The 24,143-nt window shown below is 27.8% G+C and overlaps 8 protein-coding genes across 11 annotated transcripts; 4 read left to right on the top strand and 4 right to left on the bottom strand.

Moving 5' to 3' along the window:
- Positions 1–7: 7 nt before the first annotated feature.
- Clc (clathrin light chain) lies at positions 8–2,437 on the top strand. Of its 3 annotated transcripts, none has more exons than XM_035080401.1 (7): positions 8–146; positions 614–782; positions 931–1,044; positions 1,220–1,306; positions 1,401–1,512; positions 1,722–1,733; positions 2,192–2,437. In XM_035080401.1, exons 2-7 carry the CDS (start codon positions 623–625, stop codon positions 2,376–2,378), a joined length of 672 nt encoding a protein of 223 aa, XP_034936292.1. In that variant the 5' UTR covers positions 8–146; positions 614–622; the 3' UTR covers positions 2,379–2,437. The 3 variants fall into 3 exon arrangements, with proteins under 3 accessions (XP_034936292.1, XP_034936291.1, XP_034936293.1); XM_035080400.1 differs by lacking the exon at positions 8–146 and adding an exon at positions 182–359; XM_035080402.1 differs by lacking the exons at positions 8–146; positions 1,722–1,733 and adding an exon at positions 187–359.
- A 155-nt stretch (positions 2,438–2,592) lies between these two features.
- Ankle2 (ankyrin repeat and LEM domain-containing protein 2) lies at positions 2,593–5,146 on the bottom strand. Its single transcript, XM_035080392.1, has 7 exons — positions 5,131–5,146; positions 4,787–5,033; positions 4,356–4,720; positions 3,548–4,260; positions 3,120–3,461; positions 2,900–3,031; positions 2,593–2,822 (listed from the first exon to the last, which is right to left on the bottom strand). The coding sequence occupies exons 2-7, from the start codon at positions 4,911–4,913 to the stop codon at positions 2,786–2,788; spliced, it is 1,716 nt and encodes a 571-aa protein (XP_034936283.1). The 5' UTR covers positions 4,914–5,033; positions 5,131–5,146; the 3' UTR covers positions 2,593–2,785.
- A 722-nt stretch (positions 5,147–5,868) lies between these two features.
- Positions 5,869–10,074, top strand: bmm (brummer). 2 transcript variants are annotated; one of them, XM_035080371.1, is made up of 10 exons: positions 5,869–6,105; positions 6,186–6,369; positions 7,490–7,569; positions 7,673–7,792; positions 7,878–8,150; positions 8,235–8,411; positions 8,492–8,667; positions 8,777–8,934; positions 9,017–9,331; positions 9,410–10,074. In XM_035080371.1, exons 2-10 carry the CDS (start codon positions 6,210–6,212, stop codon positions 9,625–9,627), a joined length of 1,677 nt encoding a protein of 558 aa, XP_034936262.1. In that variant the 5' UTR covers positions 5,869–6,105; positions 6,186–6,209; the 3' UTR covers positions 9,628–10,074. The 2 variants fall into 2 exon arrangements, with proteins under 2 accessions (XP_034936262.1, XP_034936261.1); XM_035080370.1 differs by having other exon boundaries at positions 5,871–6,105; positions 7,490–7,602.
- Positions 10,075–11,113: 1,039 nt separating this feature from the next.
- On the bottom strand, positions 11,114–16,052 carry LOC118065219 (uncharacterized). The gene is made up of 10 exons (XM_035080368.1): positions 15,730–16,052; positions 15,407–15,514; positions 15,170–15,337; positions 14,926–15,044; positions 12,711–14,850; positions 12,539–12,635; positions 12,211–12,287; positions 11,932–12,115; positions 11,634–11,800; positions 11,114–11,467 (listed from the first exon to the last, which is right to left on the bottom strand). Exons 2-10 carry the CDS (start codon positions 15,494–15,496, stop codon positions 11,342–11,344), a joined length of 3,168 nt encoding a protein of 1,055 aa, XP_034936259.1. The 5' UTR covers positions 15,497–15,514; positions 15,730–16,052; the 3' UTR covers positions 11,114–11,341.
- A 233-nt stretch (positions 16,053–16,285) lies between these two features.
- Positions 16,286–19,553, top strand: LOC118065222 (ufm1-specific protease 2-like). Its single transcript, XM_035080373.1, has 8 exons — positions 16,286–16,586; positions 16,766–17,038; positions 17,121–17,345; positions 17,417–17,897; positions 17,976–18,122; positions 18,206–18,326; positions 18,777–19,030; positions 19,120–19,553. Exons 1-8 carry the CDS (start codon positions 16,548–16,550, stop codon positions 19,329–19,331), a joined length of 1,752 nt encoding a protein of 583 aa, XP_034936264.1. The 5' UTR covers positions 16,286–16,547; the 3' UTR covers positions 19,332–19,553.
- A 187-nt stretch (positions 19,554–19,740) lies between these two features.
- On the bottom strand, positions 19,741–20,265 carry Tim8 (translocase of inner membrane 8). Its single transcript, XM_035080367.1, has 2 exons — positions 20,106–20,265; positions 19,741–20,017 (listed from the first exon to the last, which is right to left on the bottom strand). Exons 1-2 carry the CDS (start codon positions 20,229–20,231, stop codon positions 19,844–19,846), a joined length of 300 nt encoding a protein of 99 aa, XP_034936258.1. The 5' UTR covers positions 20,232–20,265; the 3' UTR covers positions 19,741–19,843.
- Positions 20,266–20,518: 253 nt separating this feature from the next.
- Positions 20,519–22,589, top strand: Rrp45 (exosome complex component Rrp45). Its single transcript, XM_035080365.1, has 8 exons — positions 20,519–20,660; positions 20,730–20,824; positions 20,907–21,129; positions 21,248–21,465; positions 21,551–21,778; positions 21,864–22,131; positions 22,201–22,327; positions 22,408–22,589. Exons 1-8 carry the CDS (start codon positions 20,595–20,597, stop codon positions 22,464–22,466), a joined length of 1,284 nt encoding a protein of 427 aa, XP_034936256.1. The 5' UTR covers positions 20,519–20,594; the 3' UTR covers positions 22,467–22,589.
- Positions 22,590–22,628: 39 nt separating this feature from the next.
- On the bottom strand, positions 22,629–24,026 carry Sap30 (SIN3-associated polypeptide 30). The gene is made up of 3 exons (XM_035080366.1): positions 23,384–24,026; positions 22,965–23,189; positions 22,629–22,891 (listed from the first exon to the last, which is right to left on the bottom strand). The coding sequence occupies exons 1-3, from the start codon at positions 23,552–23,554 to the stop codon at positions 22,763–22,765; spliced, it is 525 nt and encodes a 174-aa protein (XP_034936257.1). The 5' UTR covers positions 23,555–24,026; the 3' UTR covers positions 22,629–22,762.
- Between the last annotated feature and the right edge of the window lie 117 nt (positions 24,027–24,143).

Below are 24,143 nucleotides of genomic sequence, written 5' to 3'. Positions count from 1 at the left end.
ACAATTAAATGGACGGTTAAAACGTGAATTAATTTAATAATAAAAAAACAAAAAAAAAAAAAAAGTGAATTAAAGACTCGTCAAAAAGACAGGAGATGGCGTTGCTATGAAAACAGCGCTCAAGTTGTAAACAGCGACAACAATCGGTAGGTTAATAAAAGCTTTTAAAATGATCAACTTGTTAGCCCAGCGTTAGCTTTCTATACTTACTTCTCTTATCTTTAACGTTGACACATATGTACGTCGACTCATTGACGTTTCTTGCTGTTTTGATATAAATTATATCCTGAGGGGTGTGTATCATTTAATCAATCGGAACATTCCATCTTATTTTACATTTTAACAAACTTCAAATTAAGGTAATACATTGATACTAAATATATATACTTGTACATATTTTATCCATTTACTTTACGTAAAATTTATATTAATGGCAAAAAACTAACCATACTCTATCATCTTAATACTTAAAGTTTAATTAAATTTTAATAAGTAATCATACTTATTTAATTTTATAAATATTTATTGATACAAAAATAAGTCTACAATTCATAGTATATTGATGATTATTAATAATTAATATGTTTAGAATAAATTATTTTATTTAATTTAGCTATACATAATGGACGGTTTTGGCGATAATTTTACCAATGGTATCGAAGTAGATCCGGCCGCCGAATTTTTAGCTAGAGAACAAGATCAACTTGCTGGTCTTGAAGATGAAATTCCTCCAGTAGTAATGACTACTTCAACACAGCCAGCAACAGCTCCAACTGTAGAAGGTATTTAATGGTTTTGTTTTATTGGCTGTTTATAGATGTATAATTAAAGATTTGTTAATTTTTTCGTTGCTTATAATAAAGTTAAGTTTATTAATTTAATTGTTCTTATGAGTTATATTTTTTTTCTTTGCTTAAACATCGTCTGTAGATGATTTATCTGGAAACTTTGAAAACATGACAGTCGAATCCGGTGGGAATGGCACCGGAAGCTTCGAGATGATTAATTCCGTCGATCAACCAAGTGATACGTTTTCAGCTCCAGGTGAATTCGTCATTTTGATTTTTTTATAAATTAACTTACTTTATCTTTAGCTCAAAGGTTTAATAATGGACAAATATAATTTTTTAATTTTTTTCAATTGTATTATTGATTATGTTTTTCATTATAAGCTAACTTGTTTTTACTATCTAAATTTTATTGATTAATTTTATAACAGAACCTACACCTGCTCCAGTTGTTAAAGAAGAACCTGAAAAAATAAGAAAATGGAGAGAAGAACAGGCCAAAAGACTTGCAGAAAAAGGTATTTTAATCATTTATGAAAAATTAGTTTCGTTAAATAAATAGATCTTCCACGTTGGTATTAATAAAAATTTGTTTGGTTATTTCTTCAACAGATGCTGAAGAAGAAAAGAAGAAAGAAGAATGGAAAAAAGCTGCAAAAAAAGAACTAGAAGAATGGTACAAACATCATGCTGAAACTACTAGCAAAACGAAAGCCACCAATAGGTAATTATACTTATATATATTGTTTTTGTAAATGAAAAAAATGTAATTATTGATTTCAATCAAATATTTTAATGTTAAATTATAAATATGGACTTTTAATATCATTTTAAAAATTGAACAATCAGTGACTGTTTAATCATTCTTTTATTATAAAAAAAAATTGTTAATACGATTATAACGAAAATATCTATTCTCATTCTGCTTCTTAGGGAATCTGCCAAGTAAGTTTTTTTCAACAATTTCTATTATCTAAGCATGATCTTCAGTACGATCTAATGTTAAGCAAAACTGTATGTCAATATTAAGTAATTTTTAAACATTAAAAAATATCAAAATAATTCATTTAAAAATTATCATGACACAAGTCATCGAAAATTTTTATCTTGAAAAAATTTTTTTCCGATCATGCTATTCATACTTTAATAAATTTTTATATAAATTAATTCAATAAATAATTGCACAATGTAGTTAATGTAGAAGGGCGACTGGACATGCTTTATTATGCGCATGTAACCTTCATTATTATCAATACAATACTTTTTTTTATGCAATTATTAAACTAAAGAATATCATACGCTATTTTAATGCAATGGAGAAGTGAATTAATCATATCGCACGATTAATATAAGAGTCATTACAATTAACTGTTGCATAAAAAATTTTTTTCTTCTTTTGTTAGGAATGCCGAGAAACAATTCGTCGCAGAAGCAGGTGAAGTAGAACCAGGAACAGAATGGGAACGTATTGCGAAACTTTGTGATTTTAATCCAAAATCATCAAGAATCTCTAAGGATGTGTCAAGGATGCGTTCTATAATTTTACAATTAAAACAAACACCACCAGCAACCACATCAATCAATGCTTAATTTATTAAAAAAAAATATAACTAACATTGAAAAAATAAAATTCGTTAAAAAAATGACAATTATTAATGAATTTAATGTTAACATATAAATAATAATAATAATAATAATAATAAATTAATACCTTGTTGATGATAATATAAAATCAGAAATTGAATTCCAGACAAAAATGTGTAACGTTAACTTGAATAAAATTTAATTAGAAATGTTAGACAAATTTTTTCTTTGAAAGTTTTTTTTTAATAAAAGTAGAATTATTTGAACACATTAATATGAAAATTTTCAACTGTTTACATATTTTGTACAGTAAAAATATTTTTTTTTTAATTATAAGAATATTTCTGAAAGCAAACGTGAAAGTCCTTGTAGAATGTATTAAAAACTGTTTTGATTTGAAAAAAAATATATTATTAGTTGGGACTGAGTAAAAGTTTCCTTCTGAACATACTGAAAACAAAAATAAAAATAAACTTATTGAATGATTTTCATGAGTGTAAGTGATTTGATTGTTTTCATGTAATTACCTGCAGCATTCATCTATTTGGTTGTAAGTTGATATCATATGTTTCCATAAATATATTGAAGGGTAAATTTCTCGATCTACTTGTTCTGGAATAGCTCTGTAGACTGCCCAATCAATTTTACTTGGTAAATCACTAAGTAAAAATATTACATTATTAATCTTATAATTATTCATTAAGATATTTCGTTAAATTGTTTAAAGAAACTTTAAACAGTACTTACCCATTTATAAACTTAATTGGAATGTTATTTGTAACTTCATCAAATGAATCTTCAGAAGATGAAGATTCACTTGATTCTGGGAAAGAAACTGGAGATTCCGGTGGTGTATAAAATATATCATCTGATTCTGATTCTTCATCACTTAAGTCTTTTGAAAAATCTAATTTTTTTTGTCGCATAATTTTCATGCGAGCCCTTAAAGTTGGAGCGGTTGATAATATTGATTGTTTCGCTAAATAATTCTCCAACAGTTCTAAACCTTCTGGAGATCGTAAATCTACAAAATTATCGAGAAAAGGCCAATACTCTTTCCATGGCACTTGATATTCTTCTGCCAAATTTCTAAAATAGAAATAATAAATTATTTAAATAATATAACTGCAAAACGATTAAACATATCAATGAAATAAATAATTTTTTTTACTTACCTACCAACTGATTCAATTCCTTTTTCATAGTCTTGCAATCGTGGTAATGGATCTTTGCGATTTGGACTTCCAAGACTGCTAAATGAATCATTTAATCTTGCATCACGTTGTGAAGGTGTAGGAAATAAATTTCTTGGGGGAGTTTTCCATTTTTTCCGGAATTCTACAGCTTGAGATTTAGTCATCGGTCCAGCAAAAGCTTTTACCTCGATAACTGGACTTAAAGGATCGACTGTAATTCTTGGTGGACTGGCAGGAGAAAAAGGTTCTCCAATAGATGGAGGAAGGGAATTATCATCAGATCTTAATACTGGAACAAAATACTGATCTTCTATCAACATTCGAATTTCCTGCTTTAAATTTTGATCCTCTTGAAATCTCCGTGTGCAAATAACATCAACTGGAGTTAAATTGAATTTATTTTTACAAGTTTTACTACATTCTGGGTATGAAACTAGCACCTTGACAACGTCTTTGAGTCCATATTTGGCAGCAAAATGAAGAGGAGTTTCGTTTAATCCTTTATCGGGTGTATTTAAAAATAAATCGAGAAACATTTTAGCACGATCAATAGTAATTTTTGATAATTCCATTCCCTCAGCCTTTTCAATAAAATTATTATCAGATATAATTGACAAAATAAGTTTACACATTTCCACAGGTTTCGTTGATTTACAAGCTGCAATATGTAGAGCGTTGTAACGACATCCCTCCTATGAATTATATCATTTTTTATAGAATTTATATTAACTTGTTGCTTCTATTTATTTAAAAATAAAAACATATTTCATTTACGAATTCTTATTACCTGCAAAATTACTGGAGTATATGCGCTACTGATCAGATACCTCGGATTATCATAAACCATTGATTTAATGAGTACTAAATCTCCTTCTTCAATAATTTTTCTGAAACGAACACATTCCTGAGGATTCGGCACTTTAAATGGAACTGATTCGGGTACAGATAATTTTTTTACAATTTGACCTTCATTTAAATTAATATATGGTAATATAATTTGAGAATCATTTTGCTGGGAGTTAATTTGTTTTGAGCCATATTTGGCAAATTCTTCAGCTTCAGTCTTCGATGAAAATGATTTTAATCGAGCAGTTTTATTAACTTTTATTAATTTTAATGCCTCTATCTTGTCGTTAAAAACATATAGTGAATCTAAAAGAAAATATTCTAAATGTTGTTGAACTTCAAATATTTATTATTAATATAAATTTTTTTTACCTTGGGTATTATTCTCAGAGTCCGGTGGAATATACACAGCATGAAAAAGATCATTTTTTATTATGCTGATATTATTCTCTGTATTGTTAACATCATTTTTATTGACAGTCATATTGTTCACACTCATGGTTATACATAAAATAGAAGATTTAATATGTTGTTTATTTATAATAATTTTAAATATAAACAATATCTGAGAGGTTAGAAATCACACACACGTATGAAGTTGAACGTGAGATATTTTTATCTATCTTTGAAAAAAATTGATTTTAATTATAAGAATTTATATAAGTATTATATTTTTATTGCAATATATTATTAACAATAAACAAGTGATACGATACGTTGTAATCTTGACGTGAGCAAAATAACCCATTAAACATATTCATACATATTTTTCAATTTTTTTTTTATAAAAATGAAACAAATTTAACCATTAAATTACTTGTTTAAAAATGAGTTCATCACAAAATAAGAAATATTGTTGTTTTCAATAAAATATCGTGTTATATTATATAAAACAAATAAGAAATTAATACACGTAAGAGAAATGTTTATAAACCATCTCAAATGAACATGAAAAAAAATACATGCGCATTAGTGTAAATTTTAGTAGTATGCGCAACGCAGAAATTCGTTACGAATAAGTAATCGTGTAAGATATTTACAAACATAACATTTCCAAGTAATATCTTTCTGATTATACATACATAGTAATTGCTTCTAATCTTTTGAACACGTGTATAACCAAACCAATGAAGAGTAAATAAAGATATGTAATACAATAATTGCAACCAGCATTTATTTGTTTCTCAACATTGTAAATACTTTTATAATTTTTCCATTAAATTTGAAATACTAAATTTGCATTTTTATAGAATAATTGTATTTTTTTACAAAGCTTTTTAACATAAAAAATGTTGTATTAAATATTTATTGGATTTTAATTAAATAAAACTTTAAATATTATAAACGTTGTAAACATTCAAATTTTGATAACGTACATGCGCAAGTGTATCCACCGCCATTATGACTAACCTTACTATCGACGAATAGCATTCAAGCTAAATGATCTGGTGACATTTGACGTATTTAACGTCACAATTACAAGACTTGTCATTGCGATTGTTTTTCTGAACTGATAAATAATTTTTTTTACTCATTTACTCATTACAATACGTAGTTTAGTTTATTTTACGCTGCTTCATCTTTTACAAACCAGTCTTTACTAAGCATTGCAACATCTCAAGTGATTATTTATTATCTTGAACTAAACGTATATGACACTTTTGAAAATATTTGTCACAATTTGTTCGAAGGTTTGTTATTAATTTGCTTACATCAATTTCATGTGTCTATAAAATGCTAAATTAAAAAGATTTTTTAATATTTGAATCAGTGAAATTTAAAAACTGAGTGAAAAATGAATCTGTCATTTGCTGGTTGTGGTTTCCTCGGTATTTACCATGTTGGAGTAGCTGTTTGCTTCAAAAAGTATGCTCCACATCTTCTTTTGGACAAAATTAGTGGAGCTTCAGCTGGAGCGATAGCAGCATGCTGTCTTCTTTGTGACTTACCCCTCGGTGAGTGAACTCTTCCTTTGTTTATGTTTTACTGATACCAGAATCTTACATATTTTTCTTTTAGGTCTATATACAATGTCAATGTGATATTATTGAAAATTTCTTTGTTGAGAAAATATAACATAAACTTAAATTAATAATAATAGTTTATCTTTAAATCTTTTTATTCTTTATTCAACGTTGGGTATTTGAATTATTATTAGATAAGATTTATTTTACACAAAAATCAGTTAAGGAGGATCAATGACCTTCAAACCGGTCTGATTAGGTTTGAAATTTTATTTGTTTAGTCGAACCTAATTACTAGGAATGTAAAATAGTTTAAAATTCATATTTTGATTAAGTTTATTAAAGATTAAATATTCCATACGATTTTTAAAGTTGAATCATTGAAAAAAAATTTCAAAAATCTAAAGGTTTAATTCCGTTGTTTATCGAAAATTCTCATTAAGAACAAAAAATATTGTAAAGTATTATGTGCCGTACATTTATTTGATGATCATTTAAATAGATTCCATTATTCTTTATCGAATGATTAATATCAATTTTTTTAAAGTTCCCACAAAGCTATTGACCAACATTTATCATTTAATAAACGAGCTTTTTATCAAAATAAATAATCTTCTGCGTAAATAGAACAAACTAGTGATGAGGAAGTGGTAAAAAAAGAGAAAACAGTTCGAGCAGATGATGATAACTGGGTCAAGCTTAGAAAATAATCTGAAATCATCTTATGTTACGAATCATGTAATAATGAATAAACATTCATCAAGGTTGACAATAATAATTTATTTATTTTAATATGTATTGACAATAATTGCTGATTCCATGAACTTCACAAAGAAATTACATTTTTATGTATTTGCTAATTATTCCTTAGTTTAATTTAAAAAATAAAAAATTTAATTATCGTTCATTATTTTATTGATAACCAGATGCCCGATAATTCATTAATATGATTGATTAATTTGATAAAATGCAATTCAAAAAAATAATTTTGTGCTTAATAATGTGATAAAATTCTTGAATTGCTTACTTCGAATTACATATTAATATTTATGTTTTATTGATTATTGATAAATATTCTATAATATTAATTAAACATCTTTCTCTGTTTCAGGAACTATGGTGGGTAATGTATTAAAATTAGTCAAAGAAGCAAGAAGGAAAACTCTTGGACCTTTCAGTCCTTCGTTCAATGTACAAGCCCTTCTTTTAAAGAGTTTACAAGAAGTAAATTTTAATTTTTAAGTTGATTATCACATAATAATTTTAATAAACGATTAATAAATTTATCTTACAGTATCTTCCTGATGATGCTCACATTCGAGTCAGTGGAAAACTTCACATTTCTTTAACACGTGTTTATGATGGTCAAAATGTCATTGTTTCACAGTTTAATTCACGAGAAGATTTATTACAAGTAATTTTTAATTTATTTTTCTCATAATCAATTATTTATCACTTATTCAATAAATAAAATACAGTAATTTTGTTATTTATTATAGGCTCTTCTCGCAAGTTCTTTTGTTCCAATTTTTTCTGGTCTTCTTCCGCCTCGATTTCATGGTATTAGATACATGGACGGAGGATTTAGTGATAATTTACCAACTTTAGATGACAATACTGTAACTATTAGTCCATTTAGTGGTGAAAGTGATATTTGTCCTCGTGATATTTCTTCACAATTATTTCACGTTAATTTTGCTAATACTAGTATCGAATTATCTCGACAAAATATTTATCGATTAGCACGAATTCTTTTTCCTCCGAATCCTGAAGTAAATATTAGTTTATTCATTTTTCTATAATTTACTAATTCATTATTTTGTTAAATGTAAACTTATAATTGATTTACATTGTAGATTCTATCAAAAATGTGCCAACAAGGTTTTGATGATGCTTTGAGGTTTCTTCATCGTAATAATTTAATCAATTGCAATCGTTGTGTTTCAATCCAATCAACGTTTGTTATTTCTGAAACACTTGACGATAATACAGAGTACGACCCCGAGTGTGTAGAATGTAAAATGCATCGACAAGTAAGTGAATCATGAAGGAAAGTCTTCTAAATTTTAATTTTAAAATAAAAATGGATTATAATATTTCCAATCCATTACAGGAAGCTTTAGTCGCTGATTTACCCGAAACGGTAATGAAATTATTCCAAGACGCAATTGACTCAGCAAACAAAGGAATAATTAATTGGCTATTTAAGCATAAGAGTATGAAATTATTATCAGTTTTAAGTCTTCCGTACACGTTTCCTGTTGATCTTATAATGGCAACATTATACAAGTAAGATAATTTAATTATTGCATTCGATTTTCATAACGTAAGAGATTGATAATTTAATAATACTAAAATTAAATAAATGAAAAATTATTACAAAATTTATTATTTTTAGATTCATCGAAAGCGCTCCAAAATTAAGTGAAAATGCTGTAAAATTGATAAAATGTTTCTTGAAACAAATAGCTCTTTTATTACCAACAATAAATATTCAATTCATATCGATACCAGAAATGATTAAATATCAAATAGCCATTTCAAATTACAAATCTAGTAAGTTTAAATAATTCAATAATATAATCGAGTAATTTTGGATTATTATTTATTAAATAAAAAAATTAAATTATTTTAAAAGGTTACACGGATAAGGATGAAATAGATTCATTTTCGAAATCTTGGAAAAATTATCAGCACAACTCATGTTTCCTGAAAATTCGAGATTTTTCACATACAGACGATACTTTCGAAAATATTCTTCAAGTAACTTCCGACCAAGAAGCATTAATGGCTTATTATTATTTAAATGACAATAACACAGTGAAAATGAAAGATATATTTGATATTAAGTCTTCGGATTATAATGAAATTTTTGAAACTACCAAACAACTTCAATTTGATGAAGTTTCTTGGGATGAACCAGACTGGTTGAATAAACATAAGTTGACAGATGGTAATTTAATTTAAAAATTAGAATAATTGAAGAATACAATTAGAAACAATTTTAATATCATGATAATTTTTTTAACAGTTATTCCAGAAGTTCCTCAAAAGAATATTAAATCTGAGGACAACCGAGAAGATGATCAAAGAAGTTTGGAACAATCTGATGGTTCTCACGAAGAAACGAATATATTTTCTGATCCTGAAAGCGAATGGACTATGAAAAAAACAATAGAATCTGTAAATGTTCCCTCTATATCCACTACTTCATCTTTGAGGCCTGAAACTTATCAACCCAATCAATAAAGTAATTCACACGTTTATAATAGAAAAAAAATAGTTAAATTGAGTCAAATACTCGAGCACGAACTCAATAAAATCATTATAAAAATGTACCTGAATCACTGGGCTCGAGGATGTTCAGTATTTTATTAATGAAAATATAATTTCTAATGTTATTGGAAATAACAATGGAATAATGTTTGAGGAAATGTGGATAGCGAAATTAGCAGATTTCTAATTCCAAATAAAATTGGTTAATAGTATATTTCACACCTAGGGAGGAAAAGTAGACTAGCTCAAACCACGTGTAAAATTACAACCCGAGCCGAAGGCGAGGGGGGTAAACACGTGGTTTAAGCTTGTCTAATTGTCCTCCTTAGGGCTGAACATAATTTTTCGTCATACCTGAGTGGAAAGTTCAACCCCTCTCCAATGGAAAAGTGAACTTTCCGCGCAGGCATGACGAAAAATTAATTTTCATCATATGCGTGACAATCAATTGTTAACGTAAAGTTATTTATTATTAAAACTAGAGATATATATTTTGAGTCTCCTTAGTCAAAATTGTAAATAGATATTACACGCACAAGTACTGATAAATAGTGAATGATATAGATATTTTTTTAATACTTTCAAGTAATATTGATAACTTGATCATTAAGAACCCAAAGATTCAATTGAAATAAATTAAAAAAAATGTAATTACATTTTTTATAAAGTAATTATTAAGCAAGTTAACTGATAAATAATTAATTATTATAACTAATAATTGTTGGAAAAATTAAAAACTCTTGCCAACTACAAATAACGAACTTTTTTGAAGAATGTTTTTAAGACATTTTCAATAAATATAAATAGTAAAAGTGAAAATAATAAAATTTCATATCTTTTTATTCACATTTTTTTATTATTTATTAAGCAATACTTTCTTTTTCAGTCTGTATCGTGTTTAATGTTCAACTTTTGCAGGCTATAAACTATAAAAATTTATAATAAAATTATTTTATTATTAAATACATATTTTTTCAACATAATTACACCTACCTTTGTCTTATTCTTACAAAGAATAATATTAATAAATCAAAATAATTACACTATGAGGAGCAATATTGAATCAATCAGTTAAAATATTTAATTTTATCATAATTACCATCATTATTATTATTTTATAGTTTTTATTTTTTATATAAAACAAATAATACATATACATATATGTAGTATGTACAATAATTGAAACCTCTCACTTGATTGACAATTTTTACAGAGTGCAAGTAAATATTTTCTATTTGTTTCTCTTTTTTATTGCACACACTTTATTTAATGTAAAAAATAAAAAAAATTTTTTCTTCAAATTCATCATTATTCATCGTTTGCAAAAGTAATTCAACTTTTAATATCCATATACAAATAAATCTTTCAAGTTTTTCTGACAATCTAATTTTAACATTAATTACAATTAATTTAACAAATGCAAAAAATCATATTAATCATGATAAATATATTGTGCAATAAAGAAAAAATAAAGATCATAAAGATAATTGTTTTATCAAATTAATAAGCAAAATTTAAGTAGATATTTACTAGATAGTTTCTTAATCAATAATTTATGTATATTCACTGCACTTTTTTTATCATCACCATTTTCTTTTTTATTATTTTATTATTATTGTATTTACGTTTAGAGAAGGCTTCAATTATTCGTTAAAAAATTGTAACATATGAACAACAAATGTGAAGCTCACAGTGATTCATCCCCAGGTGTTGATGTTGAACTTCGTGATTGAATTTGCGTCCGATTTGGTGAACTTCCTGCTGCAACTGCTGCTTTTTGCTGTGCCGCTAAACATTGGTGCAGTTGTTGAAGCTGAAATAGTTTATTTTTAGATTTTTAAAATTTCAACTGTATAAATTTTTAAACAATCTCTTTTAAGTAAATAGAATGTCAAAAATAAAGGAATTATTAAATAATTGAATTGAAAAAAAATTGAAATTGATAATTTAAAAAATTTAATTATTTATAAAGCTATTACTTGTTGCTGTGATAGACTAGCAACGTTAATTCCTTGAGCCTGAGGATTTACTTGACTGTTTACTCCAGTTCTCGCGTGCAAAGATTTTGTGAGGAGTGTGTGTTTATTTGCAGGTACAGCTTGGGAAGACGGCGTCGCTTGGGTCGCCATAAGCACGGGTTTAGTTGCTGTAAATGTCATTATAATCAATGAAAATTTTATAATCTAATTATGTGAATTATTATATTAACACCAAATTAATAATAATAACAATTTTTAAACATATATCAATTCAATTTAAATTTGAAATCAAACTTACCCATAATTGGAGTTAAAACTTGCTTATTACCAGAGAGAATCAGCTGGTTAACAGCAGCTGATTTGGCAACTGTAACTAATTGATTAGGAAGAACTGCAGATTTCATTTGACTCGGTTGAACTTGCCGCGTCATTTGATTGAGGCGCGGACGCTGAGATCCCACAAGTTGAATTGCTTGTCCTCCCTGTAAAAAAGGAAAATAGTTATAACACTAATAAAATTACAATAATAACAGAATAAAAAAAAAAAATATAAAAAATAAAAAAAAATCATGTATACCTGAGAGAGTGTGACAGCATTTGTATTCCGAATATTCTGATGAGTAAGTCCTTTCACACCTGAAGGGATTAGTTGAGCTGCAAAGCGAACTAATAAATCAATTCGTTGAACTTATTTTTTGTTGAAAGTTAGTAGAATTAATTTATATATATATGTTAATATTATAATATAAATAAAAGAAATAAACTGTAATGAGAAAATTAAATTAATTAATTTCAAAAAAAAACCAAAGTCAATTGAATATTTTTAATCAATGAATGATTAATTATGATATACAAATAATAAATAATCCATGCTGTTATTTGACAATAAATTTAAAAAATCATACCGATTGGTAATGATAAATGAGTATTGGCAGGATTAGCTATCACCACTGTTGGATTTGATCCCGCAACCGCTGTTGTAACAACTGTAGCAGCAACCATCTAAAAATAATCATCAACAAGCTATCACATAGAAGAGTTTCTTGAAAAATATAATTGAATAATATAACTACATACGCTAGAAACAGTAGTACAAATGTTTGTTCCAGTAGAAATGGGAACAGATACGATTACTCCTGACGGTGTAACGGAAGCAGTAGCAGCAGAAACATTAATTGGCATCGTAATAGATTGTGATAGTCCAGGGAATGATACTTGAACATTTTGAAGACCATTGATAGAGTTTGGCAGACTAGTAAGATTAACTCCCTGAAGGCTAACATTGGTGGGTGGTGGACTAGTCATAGAACTCGGTTGGGTCGTTTGACTTGAAGAAGTCAATCTTTCTAATAAAGACGAAGCATTGTTCAAATTCGGAATAGGATTATCAGCTGATGGAGTACCAGCTAATAATGCAGAAAGTCCAGGTACTGAGAGACCGAGTGTTGATGTGTTATCTTGAACTCTTGCAAGTCTTACCGCAGTGGCTTTAACAGGTTGTTGTTTTCCAGCCAATTGACTTGGTAGAGCAGAGCTGAAACTCACTCTTACTTGGCCTGATGAACTGGGCACAGTAATTACGTTTCCGTGTCCAATGACTCGTGAATTGAGAGAAGCATTTAGGGATATTCTTCTTGTTTGGTTCTTTTGTGGATTCAAATTGGCAGGACTACTGTTTAAAAGACTTAAAATAGCAGCATTACTATTTTTAACCGGTTGTTGTGGATGCTGTTGCTGAACATTATTATTCATCGCAGCAGCTGCTGCGGCAGCAGCATTAGCAGCGGCTGCGGCAGCATTGGCAGCAGCTTGTTGTTGAAATTGTTGAGCTGAATTCATTAATGAAGTAACTAGTGCACTGATTGCAGGATTAGAATGTTTCTTAAATTCTCCTTGATTACTAGACTCACCAGATAGTTGTGCCTGAAGTACAGGAACGTTTTTTGTATTTGCTGCTGGCTGTTTGAATACTAATATACCACTACCGTTTGGATTAGCATCACAATTGGTGTTTATATTAGAATCAGAAACTGAAGGTAAACCATTTGCAACAGACTCAATTCCTTGGACTACAACATGACTAGGTTGTTCAGCTTTTATTGATGCTAGACCCGCTAGGTTATTTAGTTGTCCTTGAGCTCGAGAAATAATCTGCTGGGCTGCTTGTTGTGACTGAGCTTGTTGAAGCTGTTGAGCTAATTGAGCTTGGGCTTGAGCTCTCTGCATTCCAGGAGTACAAGTAACTCTTGCTGGTTGGCCCGGTACCACGTGTTTAATTCTTACATTTTTTCGACCTTCTTCTGTAAAAATTTCTGTAAATTGCTGCATATAATGATTGGCTTGAACTCTTGTCCCTAGAGTAAATCTACATGCTGATCCATTCTTTTCTCCTTCTCGATAGTCTCGATCAACATAAAGCTCCCCTAAATATTCAGAATTTGATGGTCTTTGTAGAATTGATAATTTTATGTGATAAACTCTACCTTGACCTCTTTCTGTTTCTAAAATATATTCTTCAATAAGTTGAGGAAGGCAGTCTTTAGTTTCTCGAGGTCTCTCATATGCCTTGGCGTAATTTAATACATCAATTGGACTACTAGGTGGTAAGAGTGGAGGAGTATTTAATGATGGTGCTGGGCAGGCAGTGCTGATCGGTTGTCCTCTTTTAGCACGAATACGCTGCATTAAATCTTGTATTGTTGAACCTTCTGGTTGTGCTAATTGCTCCAATTTCCTCTTGCGGTTCACCGTGACTTGGGAAAACTTTTTGGCTTGTCGTTGAAGTTGATGATCGCTTAAAAGAGAACGTGATTGACGTATTCGCGTAGATGCCAAACTTGGAATTGGATTTGGATCTAAACATAATGGACCTTGAGTCGCTTCTATTAATCTAGACTCCAATAGTAATCGCTCCTCATGACTCCATTCACCATCGCTTGTTAACGTTGAAACATCTGATAAAATACTTTGAGTTGTAGGTTTCAAAAGAACATGATGAACATCTGGTTTGCCGTGGAATAAATTTTTCCGATAATCTCGAACTTCGGCAATTATGCAACCATCATAGAATAGATGAGAATAACTGGGTTCTAACTGTTCAGCCAACATTGCTGGTAATTGACCATTATCTATACATGACAATAATTCTCCTTGTTCATATCCCATCAGTTGGGTTTCTGACAGTGAATAATTCTTGTCAAATTCATTCCTTTTGTCGCTGAAAAGATATCATGTCAGTTATGTCAACAGTTTAACACAATATTTATTGGATAATTTCGATTGAAATACTTACATATTTCTTACTGCTAATGAGTATCCTTTGTTACCAGCATAAAGATTAACAATTAAAGTATGTAAACCCTCCCGTTGCACCAACCGTCCCAGAAGATCACACTCGTTCTCCAGATTATTCTTTTGAGGTTATAAATAATTAATGTTATTTATACAATTTAACGATAAAAACATTTTCTCCAACATAATTCATAATCAAATAATGTGTAGTAAATGTTATTTAGTATGAAAAAGTAATTTATTACCAAAACAGAGTCCGGAGTGGCATGAGGAACTTTCGACAATTCCTCAAAGTAGAGTCTCGTAAGTCGTGAATGAATACTGTGTTTTGAGTGGCCCTGAAGACCTTTTTGGAGAGAAGGTTTCTCCAGTTGTCCATCTTTCCAATTTTTGGATACTTGATTTATCATATTCTGCAAAAGCAATACATTACTTTTTAAAAATGTTTTTATAAATTCGGCATAATTTGAGGTTAATTTTACCTGAGCTCGTTGGTAAGCTTCTTCTAAATTTGAGGTAGTGCCCATCATCATGGACTTTTTCCTCCAGGAACATACGGCGTCATATTTCATCCATCATTTCGCAAAATTCTGTTGTAATAAAAAATTTCATTGAGCTTTTTACGGCCAATTAAATAAATTGATGTGAGTTTTGGACAAACTTTCTCCCGAAATCGTGTTCAGGTTTCCGAGATGTCAAAACAAATTTTAATTGACAAAAATAATAATTGAAATAATAAAAACAGTTTAAAAACATGTAAAGAGAAAAAAAAAATTATTTATAAAAATATTAAATAATGGACAACCTTTAAAATATTGTGAAAAAATGCAGTGAAAAGTAAACATTTGTGATATCTGGTTGAACTCAAGTAACTGTCGAGATCATAACCTCTTTCAATTAATTTTAAATTATGAAATTTCAATGTTCAAAATATAAGTCAATGAGAAATATGTATTAAACACAATTTTCTACATAAACTTTTTCTAAGTTAACACATTAATATTTGAATTTACAAATAAAAATAATCAACTAAAATAACGAAAAGTGTCATTTTTAGAGCACAGAGTAACCTATTATACAAACACCACATAAGCACAAATACTTGACTAAATTTCACTCGACGACGCTTTGCAAAACTCTAAATGTATACCCATGTGCACAAACACACGCCAAAATCAGAAATATATTCGCGTATAAAAAGAAAGCATCCCCATTTAATTTGTTCAGTTGTTCGAAGAATAATGTCACTACTGTATAAATCCAGTAAGCCCTCTAATAACTATTTTGTTAACTAAATTTTGAGAATATCTAACATTCAAATTACATAAAATGATTAAAATTATATTCATTCTCATGACATTAACACTTACAATATAAAAATCATCGTAATTGTATAAGACATTTGTTATTGAATTTCATCAATTTATTAAAAAATACTCAAAATATTATAGAACCTGATCAGGCATATTGACTCTTATCTCTAGCGGCGACAACGTGAGTTAGAAAACTTTCCAAAATAAATAAATGTGATATTCATAAATTAAAAGCCCATATGGTGTAATTATATTTTTAATATTAATTTTTATATTTATATAACAATTAACAAAAATTTATTCAATCATTATGCCGCCAAAAGTACGAATCTCTTTGCAAGTTATTTCCGTAAGTACTATTTATCGTATTTAACAAGTGCTCTAAAATTAACCTTGAAGTTTAATGTTTAAATTAATAATATAAATTATAAACATACTTTATAAATAATAATAATAATAATAATAATAATAACAATAGATTTTGTAGGTTATTGTATTGTTAATTGAATCGATATATTATTTTTATAGAAATTAAAAAGCTTACGATACCCAATCACTGGAAGACTCTTTGGTGTTATGTATGACAATTATTTGACAATTTTAAGTTTTGTACTCAATCCAAAACCGCAACCAAATCAAAATCAAAATATAAATGAGGAAGGAGAAGATTCAGAAAGATGTAAAGAAAAAAATAATGCAATTATGCCAGCTGATCTTCAACTAAATATGCCCGCAGAAATTGATCTTTGTGGAGTGTTATTTGTTGAAGAATCTGAAGAAAAGATTCCTGATGCTTTCACGGTATTAGCTTGTCTTAAATCATTGTTTTAACAATTTAATAAATTTTTAACGTCTTTATTTTAATACATGTTTTTATTTTTAGGATATTGATGTCACAGATAATCCGTTATTAATCAAGTATTCACGTAATAACGGAATCTCAGCCTTTTATTACATCCATGAACAATTAAAATGTGCTGGAAAACTGGAATTTATTGACACAGAATTATTTGAAGATAAATTTTCTTATATTAGATTGAAAACAGTCATACCAATAATTACCGAAAAATCTGATTTTACTGAGATATTTCAGTCAACGAGAAAAAATGTAACTATATGGTATTTGAATTAGCTTTAATTCTAATCATTTACTATATTATTCATTTAACATTATTTTAGATCGCTTCAGGTGCAGTAGGATTCTATTTTCCACAAAGTAATACATTCCTCATGGATAATGACAGTGATTCAAGAGAACTTTCAATGTTGAAATCTTTAAATAATTCTACTAAATATTCTGGCTTTATCAATGTGATTGATGTCAACATGTTTATGAGAATAACAAATGAAAATAATCCAGAAGATGTACAAAAATATGCTCCAGTTGTTCAACATATCAAGTTACCATTTGAAAGTTACCATTTCAATCTTAATATTGACACACTTTCTTTAATTGGTCATAACATTACTGCTACTCAAGTTTACTCAATTCTTGTGGAATCTGTCTGCCGATCTCTTCGACTTATTGAAAGATCTATTATGGAGCAAATAAATGAAAACAAAAATGTACTACGAGTTCCTGAAGTTCTCCATTTTAAATTACCATCTTTTGATCATTTATTTACAATAGCTTATTCTGATATTTCTTCTGAAAAAACAAGTAAGTATTTATGTTTATAATTTAATTGAAAAAATTTTTTGTTACCCCAAATTGGCTAAAAAAAACTTATTATTATAGAAGACTACAGAAAAAATTTACATAATGTCTTTGCATTGGATCTGAGTCGACCATATTTCAGGAAAGGAAATGCAGTAAGATTTTCAAGTGATTTTAAATCAAATGAACCTCTTATTGAACCACATATAGCAATTAAATCACACTTAGGTATTATTACAAAAAACATAAATAATCAACTAAATATCAATATTTTAAAATTTATGGAGATTTACTTATTAAACATTTATTAGGAACTAATTCTAGTCTGGTTAGTGGGCTTTACTCTTACTATCATTATGAGCAAGACAATTTTAATGATAGTGGTTGGGGCTGTGCATATCGATCATTACAAACGATATTTTCATGGTTCAAGTAAGATATTTCTTTTTAATATTAAGGTAGTTCGATCGAGATTAATATTTTCTTAGGTTTTATTTACTACATTAGAATTAAAGATTATTAGAAAATAAAACGTTCATTGTAATGAAAAAAATCGATTCACCGTTTAGAACTCGAGTTATTTGAAATCAAAGTTCACTTTTCTCTCCATTTAAACCAATAATAATTGACTACAAGATTAGGTTTTTTAACTTTCATTCAAAAACGATTCTTTCAATTTTCGTCAAAAAATTATATAATGTAAATGCATTTATAACAAATATTCTGTAAAAAAAAAATTAAGTTTTATCGTATCGTTCCTAAAAGAGTAAGTCTGGGTCTTTTGATACGGCCCGGAGTGAATGAACTACCTTAAAGAGTTCATTATTAGTGATATTTTTGATATAAATAAATCATTTTATCATTATTCCTTGATTTTTACAGGCTTCAAGGGTATACTGATAAACCTATACCTTCTCATCGTGATATTCAAAAATGTTTAGTCGATATTGGCGATAAAGCGCCCAAATTCATCGGGTCTAATCAGTGGATTGGATCAACAGAAGTTGGATTTGTTTTAGAAATACTTTTAAATATTTCAGTTAAAGTATTATGTGCTTCCAATGGTAAAGATATGCCCAATTTAATTGATGATCTTAGAGAACACTTTGATAATCAAGGAACTCCAGTTATGATTGGTGAGTTAATTAATTAACTCATTTCCAACTATTAAATTTATTAGTTATTATTTTTAAAAAAAATGCTTAAATTTTTTTTTTATATTTAGGTGGTGGTGTGTTGGCTCATACAATTTTAGGTGTAAGCTACGATGAAGAAAATAAACAGCCTTATTGGTTAATATTAGATCCTCATTACGAAGGATCAGATAATTTAAATGAAGTTATAACGAAAGGAATGTGTGCATGGAAAGGTAAAGAATTTTGGAGGAAAGATGCGTTTTATAATATGTGTTTGCCTCAAAGACCATATTGTTATTAGAAAAGTTATTTTATAATTATTGGTATTACTACAATTACTATTACCGATTGTATAACGAGGTACAAGTAAGTCTGCATTAGATAAATTAGTAATAAATTAGAAGTAATTAATATTAAAAGAAAAATATGAATTCAATTATCTTTACAAGTTTAAATCAAAGATTTTTTAATGCAAACTTAATTAAAAATAACATTTCTATTATTTTTACATTAAATGTTTACACAAGAGATATATATATATATATATATATATATATATATATATATATATATATATATATATATGTATACATATATATATATATACATATATAAATATATATTGAACAAATCAACATATGGTGTTTGTAAGTTAAAATATATTGTGCTAATTGTAATTTATTATTAGGAAATAAAAATATTTGTAAAAATAATAATTTAGTATTTATTTTTTAAAGTGATTTTCTAATAAAATATTCGATAACATTTTTTAAATTACTAAAGCAGTATATTTTTTCGACCCATTTATTATAATCACATGCTATTGGCTGACTTTTGTAATAATTTAGCGAATCTGCTCGTAACTAAAAGTGATACATCAATAAATCTATCAACACAATTAGTAAGACATGTTTCAGTCTTGCTATCCAATTTGGTTCCTGGTTTATCCACACATTTGTCCCAACAAAAATCATTGAACTCATGAATCTACAAATTTATCAAATTTATTACTATGCCAATTTTGTAATTAATTATCGGCACAATGTATATAATATGTCATTGTTTTTAAATTTACCTGAGCATTAAATTGTATTTTTTGTTTTTCTATCGTAAGAAAATTGTCTAGTTCAGAATCAATTGCACCACTTTTATTTGGGGGTGGATTATCTAAGCCGGATGAACTTCCAAATATATCTGACATTTTTCAAGTCTTTTTGATCGTGATTATACCTCTGATATTCAAGTTTATATAAATATTAAAATTTGATTAAATAACCTTTTCTAGGCTTCACAAATCGAAGGAACTGTAATAAAACGAAAACAAAAAATATTATAGCACATATGTAATTTTTATTTTATAACCGAACGTAATAATTAATAATTATCAGCAATTTAATTTCAAGTAAAATTATTATTTAATTACCTAAATATAAAATTATTCAATATTTTATTACCACACAACTATTTCGTCAGTTTCTTTTTCTCATCACGTGGGTAGTGTCAATCTAACCTTACTTTTTAAAATTCCTTCAATTAGAATACTTTTCAAAACAAACAATAAAAAATGAAAGAAGTTCTAATATCAAAGTGTGAAAGAAAATTTATAAATACTGCTCTTTTGGAGAATATTGTGAGTACATAATTTTTTTTTTTTTTTTGTTTTTTGTCAATATTAAATTAAATAAGTAAATTATTTCAGAGACTTGATGGAAGAAGTTTACTTGAAGCTAGACCGGTAAAACTTCACTTTGGATCCAAATGGGGATGTTGTTTAGCTTCTTTAGGACAAACAAAGTATAATTTTGTTAGGATCATTAATTATTATTTTTTTTTTTTTTATCAATGAAAATGAAAATATTTTGTTTTAATTTTCCAGAGTTTTAGTGAATGTTTCTTGTGATATTCAACCACCAAAACTATCTCGACCAAATGAAGGAATTTTGTACATCAATGTTGAATTGAATCCACTGGCTGCAGCACATTTTGAAGCTGGAAGACAAAGTGATGCTGGAGTTTTAATCACTAGACTATTAGAAATGTGTTTCAAAGACTCTAGATGCATTGATTTGGAAGCTCTTTGTATTGTAGCTGACAAAAAAGTAATTTCCTCAATAGTTATATTTATATAATAAATGTTTAATTTATGTTACAAGTAATTATTTATTAATAGAGACTGAAAAATAAAAAATTAATTAAATGAAATTCCTATCATTATAGGTTTGGAATATAAGAGTTGATGTAAACATAATTAACCATGATGGAAATCTTGTAGATTGTGCTTGTATTGCAACCTTAGCAGCTTTATCTCACTTCCATCGTCCAGACGTTACTTCTACTGGTGATGAAATAATTATACATACGTTTTCGGAGCGGGATCCACTACCTTTAACTCTATTTCACCACCCAGTCTGTGTATCTTTTACAACGTTTGAAAAGTATATCAATTATGATAATTGTTTTTCTTACTTCCTAATTTTTACCTCGAAACAATAGAAAAATTATTGTTATTTTGTTTTTTAGTGGTAAAACCATTAAAGATCCCACTTACATAGAAGAGAGACTCGGAGTAACACAATTGACCATTGGTTTAAATGCTTACAAAGAAATTTGCTGTCTTCACTTTGATCATACGGAAAAAAGTGGGGTTTCAGCTGATATTATATCATCAGTTGTTCACGATGCATCGAATTATGCTATTGAATTAATTAAACTTATACGAGAAGCGGTAAAAACAGACGTTGAAATAAGGTATAAAATTGCGGATATCTTTAATTTATTGGATAAATATTATTAAAACATTCAAACAATAATTGAATTTATCATTTTTTTTAAGATACAAAAAAGAACTCAAAGCAGTTTGCAACTTTGAAAACATCATTACTACAGACAAAATTACTACAATGATGAGCGAAAGAATTCACATTAAATTATCAAAATGGAATGTGTATAGTAATGGAACAAAAAATGAAGTCAAAAATGAAATGAAAGATGACGATGAAAGTGTAACAAGTAATGATGAATATGTAGACATGAAGGAAGATGTAGATGATTCTAAGATTTATAAAATAGGAAAAGGATCAGCAGCATTAATTTCTCAAATTGTAAATATAATTATAATACAAAAATACTGACCTATCACATAATTTTAATCATGTAAATTTATGCTGCAGGGATTCAGTATAGGAGAAGGAGGGAAAAATACTTGGAATGTATCTGATACATCCGGTGATGAAGAAATGGATGAAGTTCAAGAATTAAAAATCGTAAAGAAAGAACCAAAAATTATTGATGATATAGGTAATTACTTTTATTCATATTAATAAAAGAATAATAAATTTCTGAATGACCATGTAATTGACTAATTTTATTAATCACAGTTTTGAGTGACAGTGAAGAAGAGGCAACAGGAACATTGTCAAAAGCAGATTTACTGTAAATGAATTAATAGGTAAATAAAAAAAATTATTTTTATAAAAATTTAAATATCATCAATAGGTTCTAATGTAATATAATATATTTTATTACACTCTGATTCATTTTATATAAAATATTTACGTTCAACAATTTAAAAAGACAATTAATTTGTAATTATCTCTCCACTATACTTATTAACATATAATCGCAATGGATATTACTAAATGTGAACTTATTGTAATTACAATTATTTTTATAATTAATTAATCATTCAAGAATATGGTTTAAAAAATTATAGTTCACAAAAAACTCCTTCAGTTATGTAGTATCGTTAGTCAATCCATTTTTCTGATCCAATTTATTCGCATTCGTCTTTACAGTGTAAAAGAAGAAACTTAATGCTTCTTTTTCAGCAACCGGAATTGTTTTAAAGTGTTTCATTAATATCTAAAAATATATTTAAACATCAATATATTGTTAGTTGACTGAAACTTCAATGATTAAAAAATTATTTACTTACGTCTGCAAGTTGAGCTTTATTTAGTCCAGGCCTAGCAGGTACTTTGTAATGTCTTTTGTACCTTCGGAGTGTACCCACTTGTAATTGGAAGAGATCAACATCAGGAAGATCATTGTCAGTTTCGCCTGAATCTTCTTCAGAGTCTTTTCTTCTTCTTTGTTGTTGTTTCGATCTTGCACATTGTATCACTTGTTTATGATAGTCACATATGTAAGTGTGTCTTGCCTGGAATATGAGAAAAATATATGTTTTATTATAAATAAATAAACTTTAATTTATGTGTTAAAAGAAATATGCAAATAATTTCAGTACTAAAAATAATCAGCAATTTTATAGGTTTTTAAAACTGTATTTATTTATAATCAATTGAAAAATGAAATGATTAATTACTAGACATATTGTGAATTGCAATGAATTACCATGTGGTCTAAAATAAGTTTTAGACGTCTTTGAGTCACGGTTTTTTGTATTCGTTTACTATAAGATGCATTACCAGCTGCTCTTGTGCATCTTTCACCTTCATCGACAAGACAACAAATCTGATCAGCTGCCCCCCGAGAATCTTCTTCACCAGTACTAAATCCATTCATTTTTCAAACTTTGTTCTGTACTATTTTTATTTTAAGAATGTAAATATTTTTTACAATATTAATTGAAATTACAATGCTCGATTATCTTTCCGTATCTCCGAGGATAAATTCATGAAACTTATCAAAAATCATTTCAATATTTAAAAATTATTCTTTAATATATTAAATCACACGAAAATGTCACTTTCTAAGAAAAATAAGAGAAAAGCAAATTTTTTTAAACGTTCTACAAATTGTTTAACGTTGAAAATATCACAAGATCGATTACAGTATGGCTTTTTCACTTTAAACACGCCGGATTTAGCGAAAATAATAATTTTTCAATTAGTTCTATCAAAATTATCAAAAAACAACCGAAATGTTCACAAAATATATTCACAAAAACTTGAATGATTTTTATTTATTTACACTTTATTTCGTTTACTGGAGTTGACCACAACGGGCGTGTGACGACATCAAGACCACTGCTGAAATGCTCTACAGAGACTATATTAGAATGTCTTTCAATGTGTGAGTAAGATAAAATAGGTGAAATTATTATCAATGTGTGCAACATCTAAACAGAGTTGACAACTGCGTAACAAAAAAT

This window comes from Chelonus insularis, unplaced genomic scaffold (genome assembly GCF_013357705.1).
Source record: "Chelonus insularis isolate UGA/USDA-ARS -01 unplaced genomic scaffold, ASM1335770v1 contig_276_pilon, whole genome shotgun sequence".
Taxonomy (NCBI): domain Eukaryota; kingdom Metazoa; phylum Arthropoda; class Insecta; order Hymenoptera; family Braconidae; genus Chelonus; species Chelonus insularis.
This window is presented reverse-complemented; position numbering and strand designations above follow the sequence as displayed.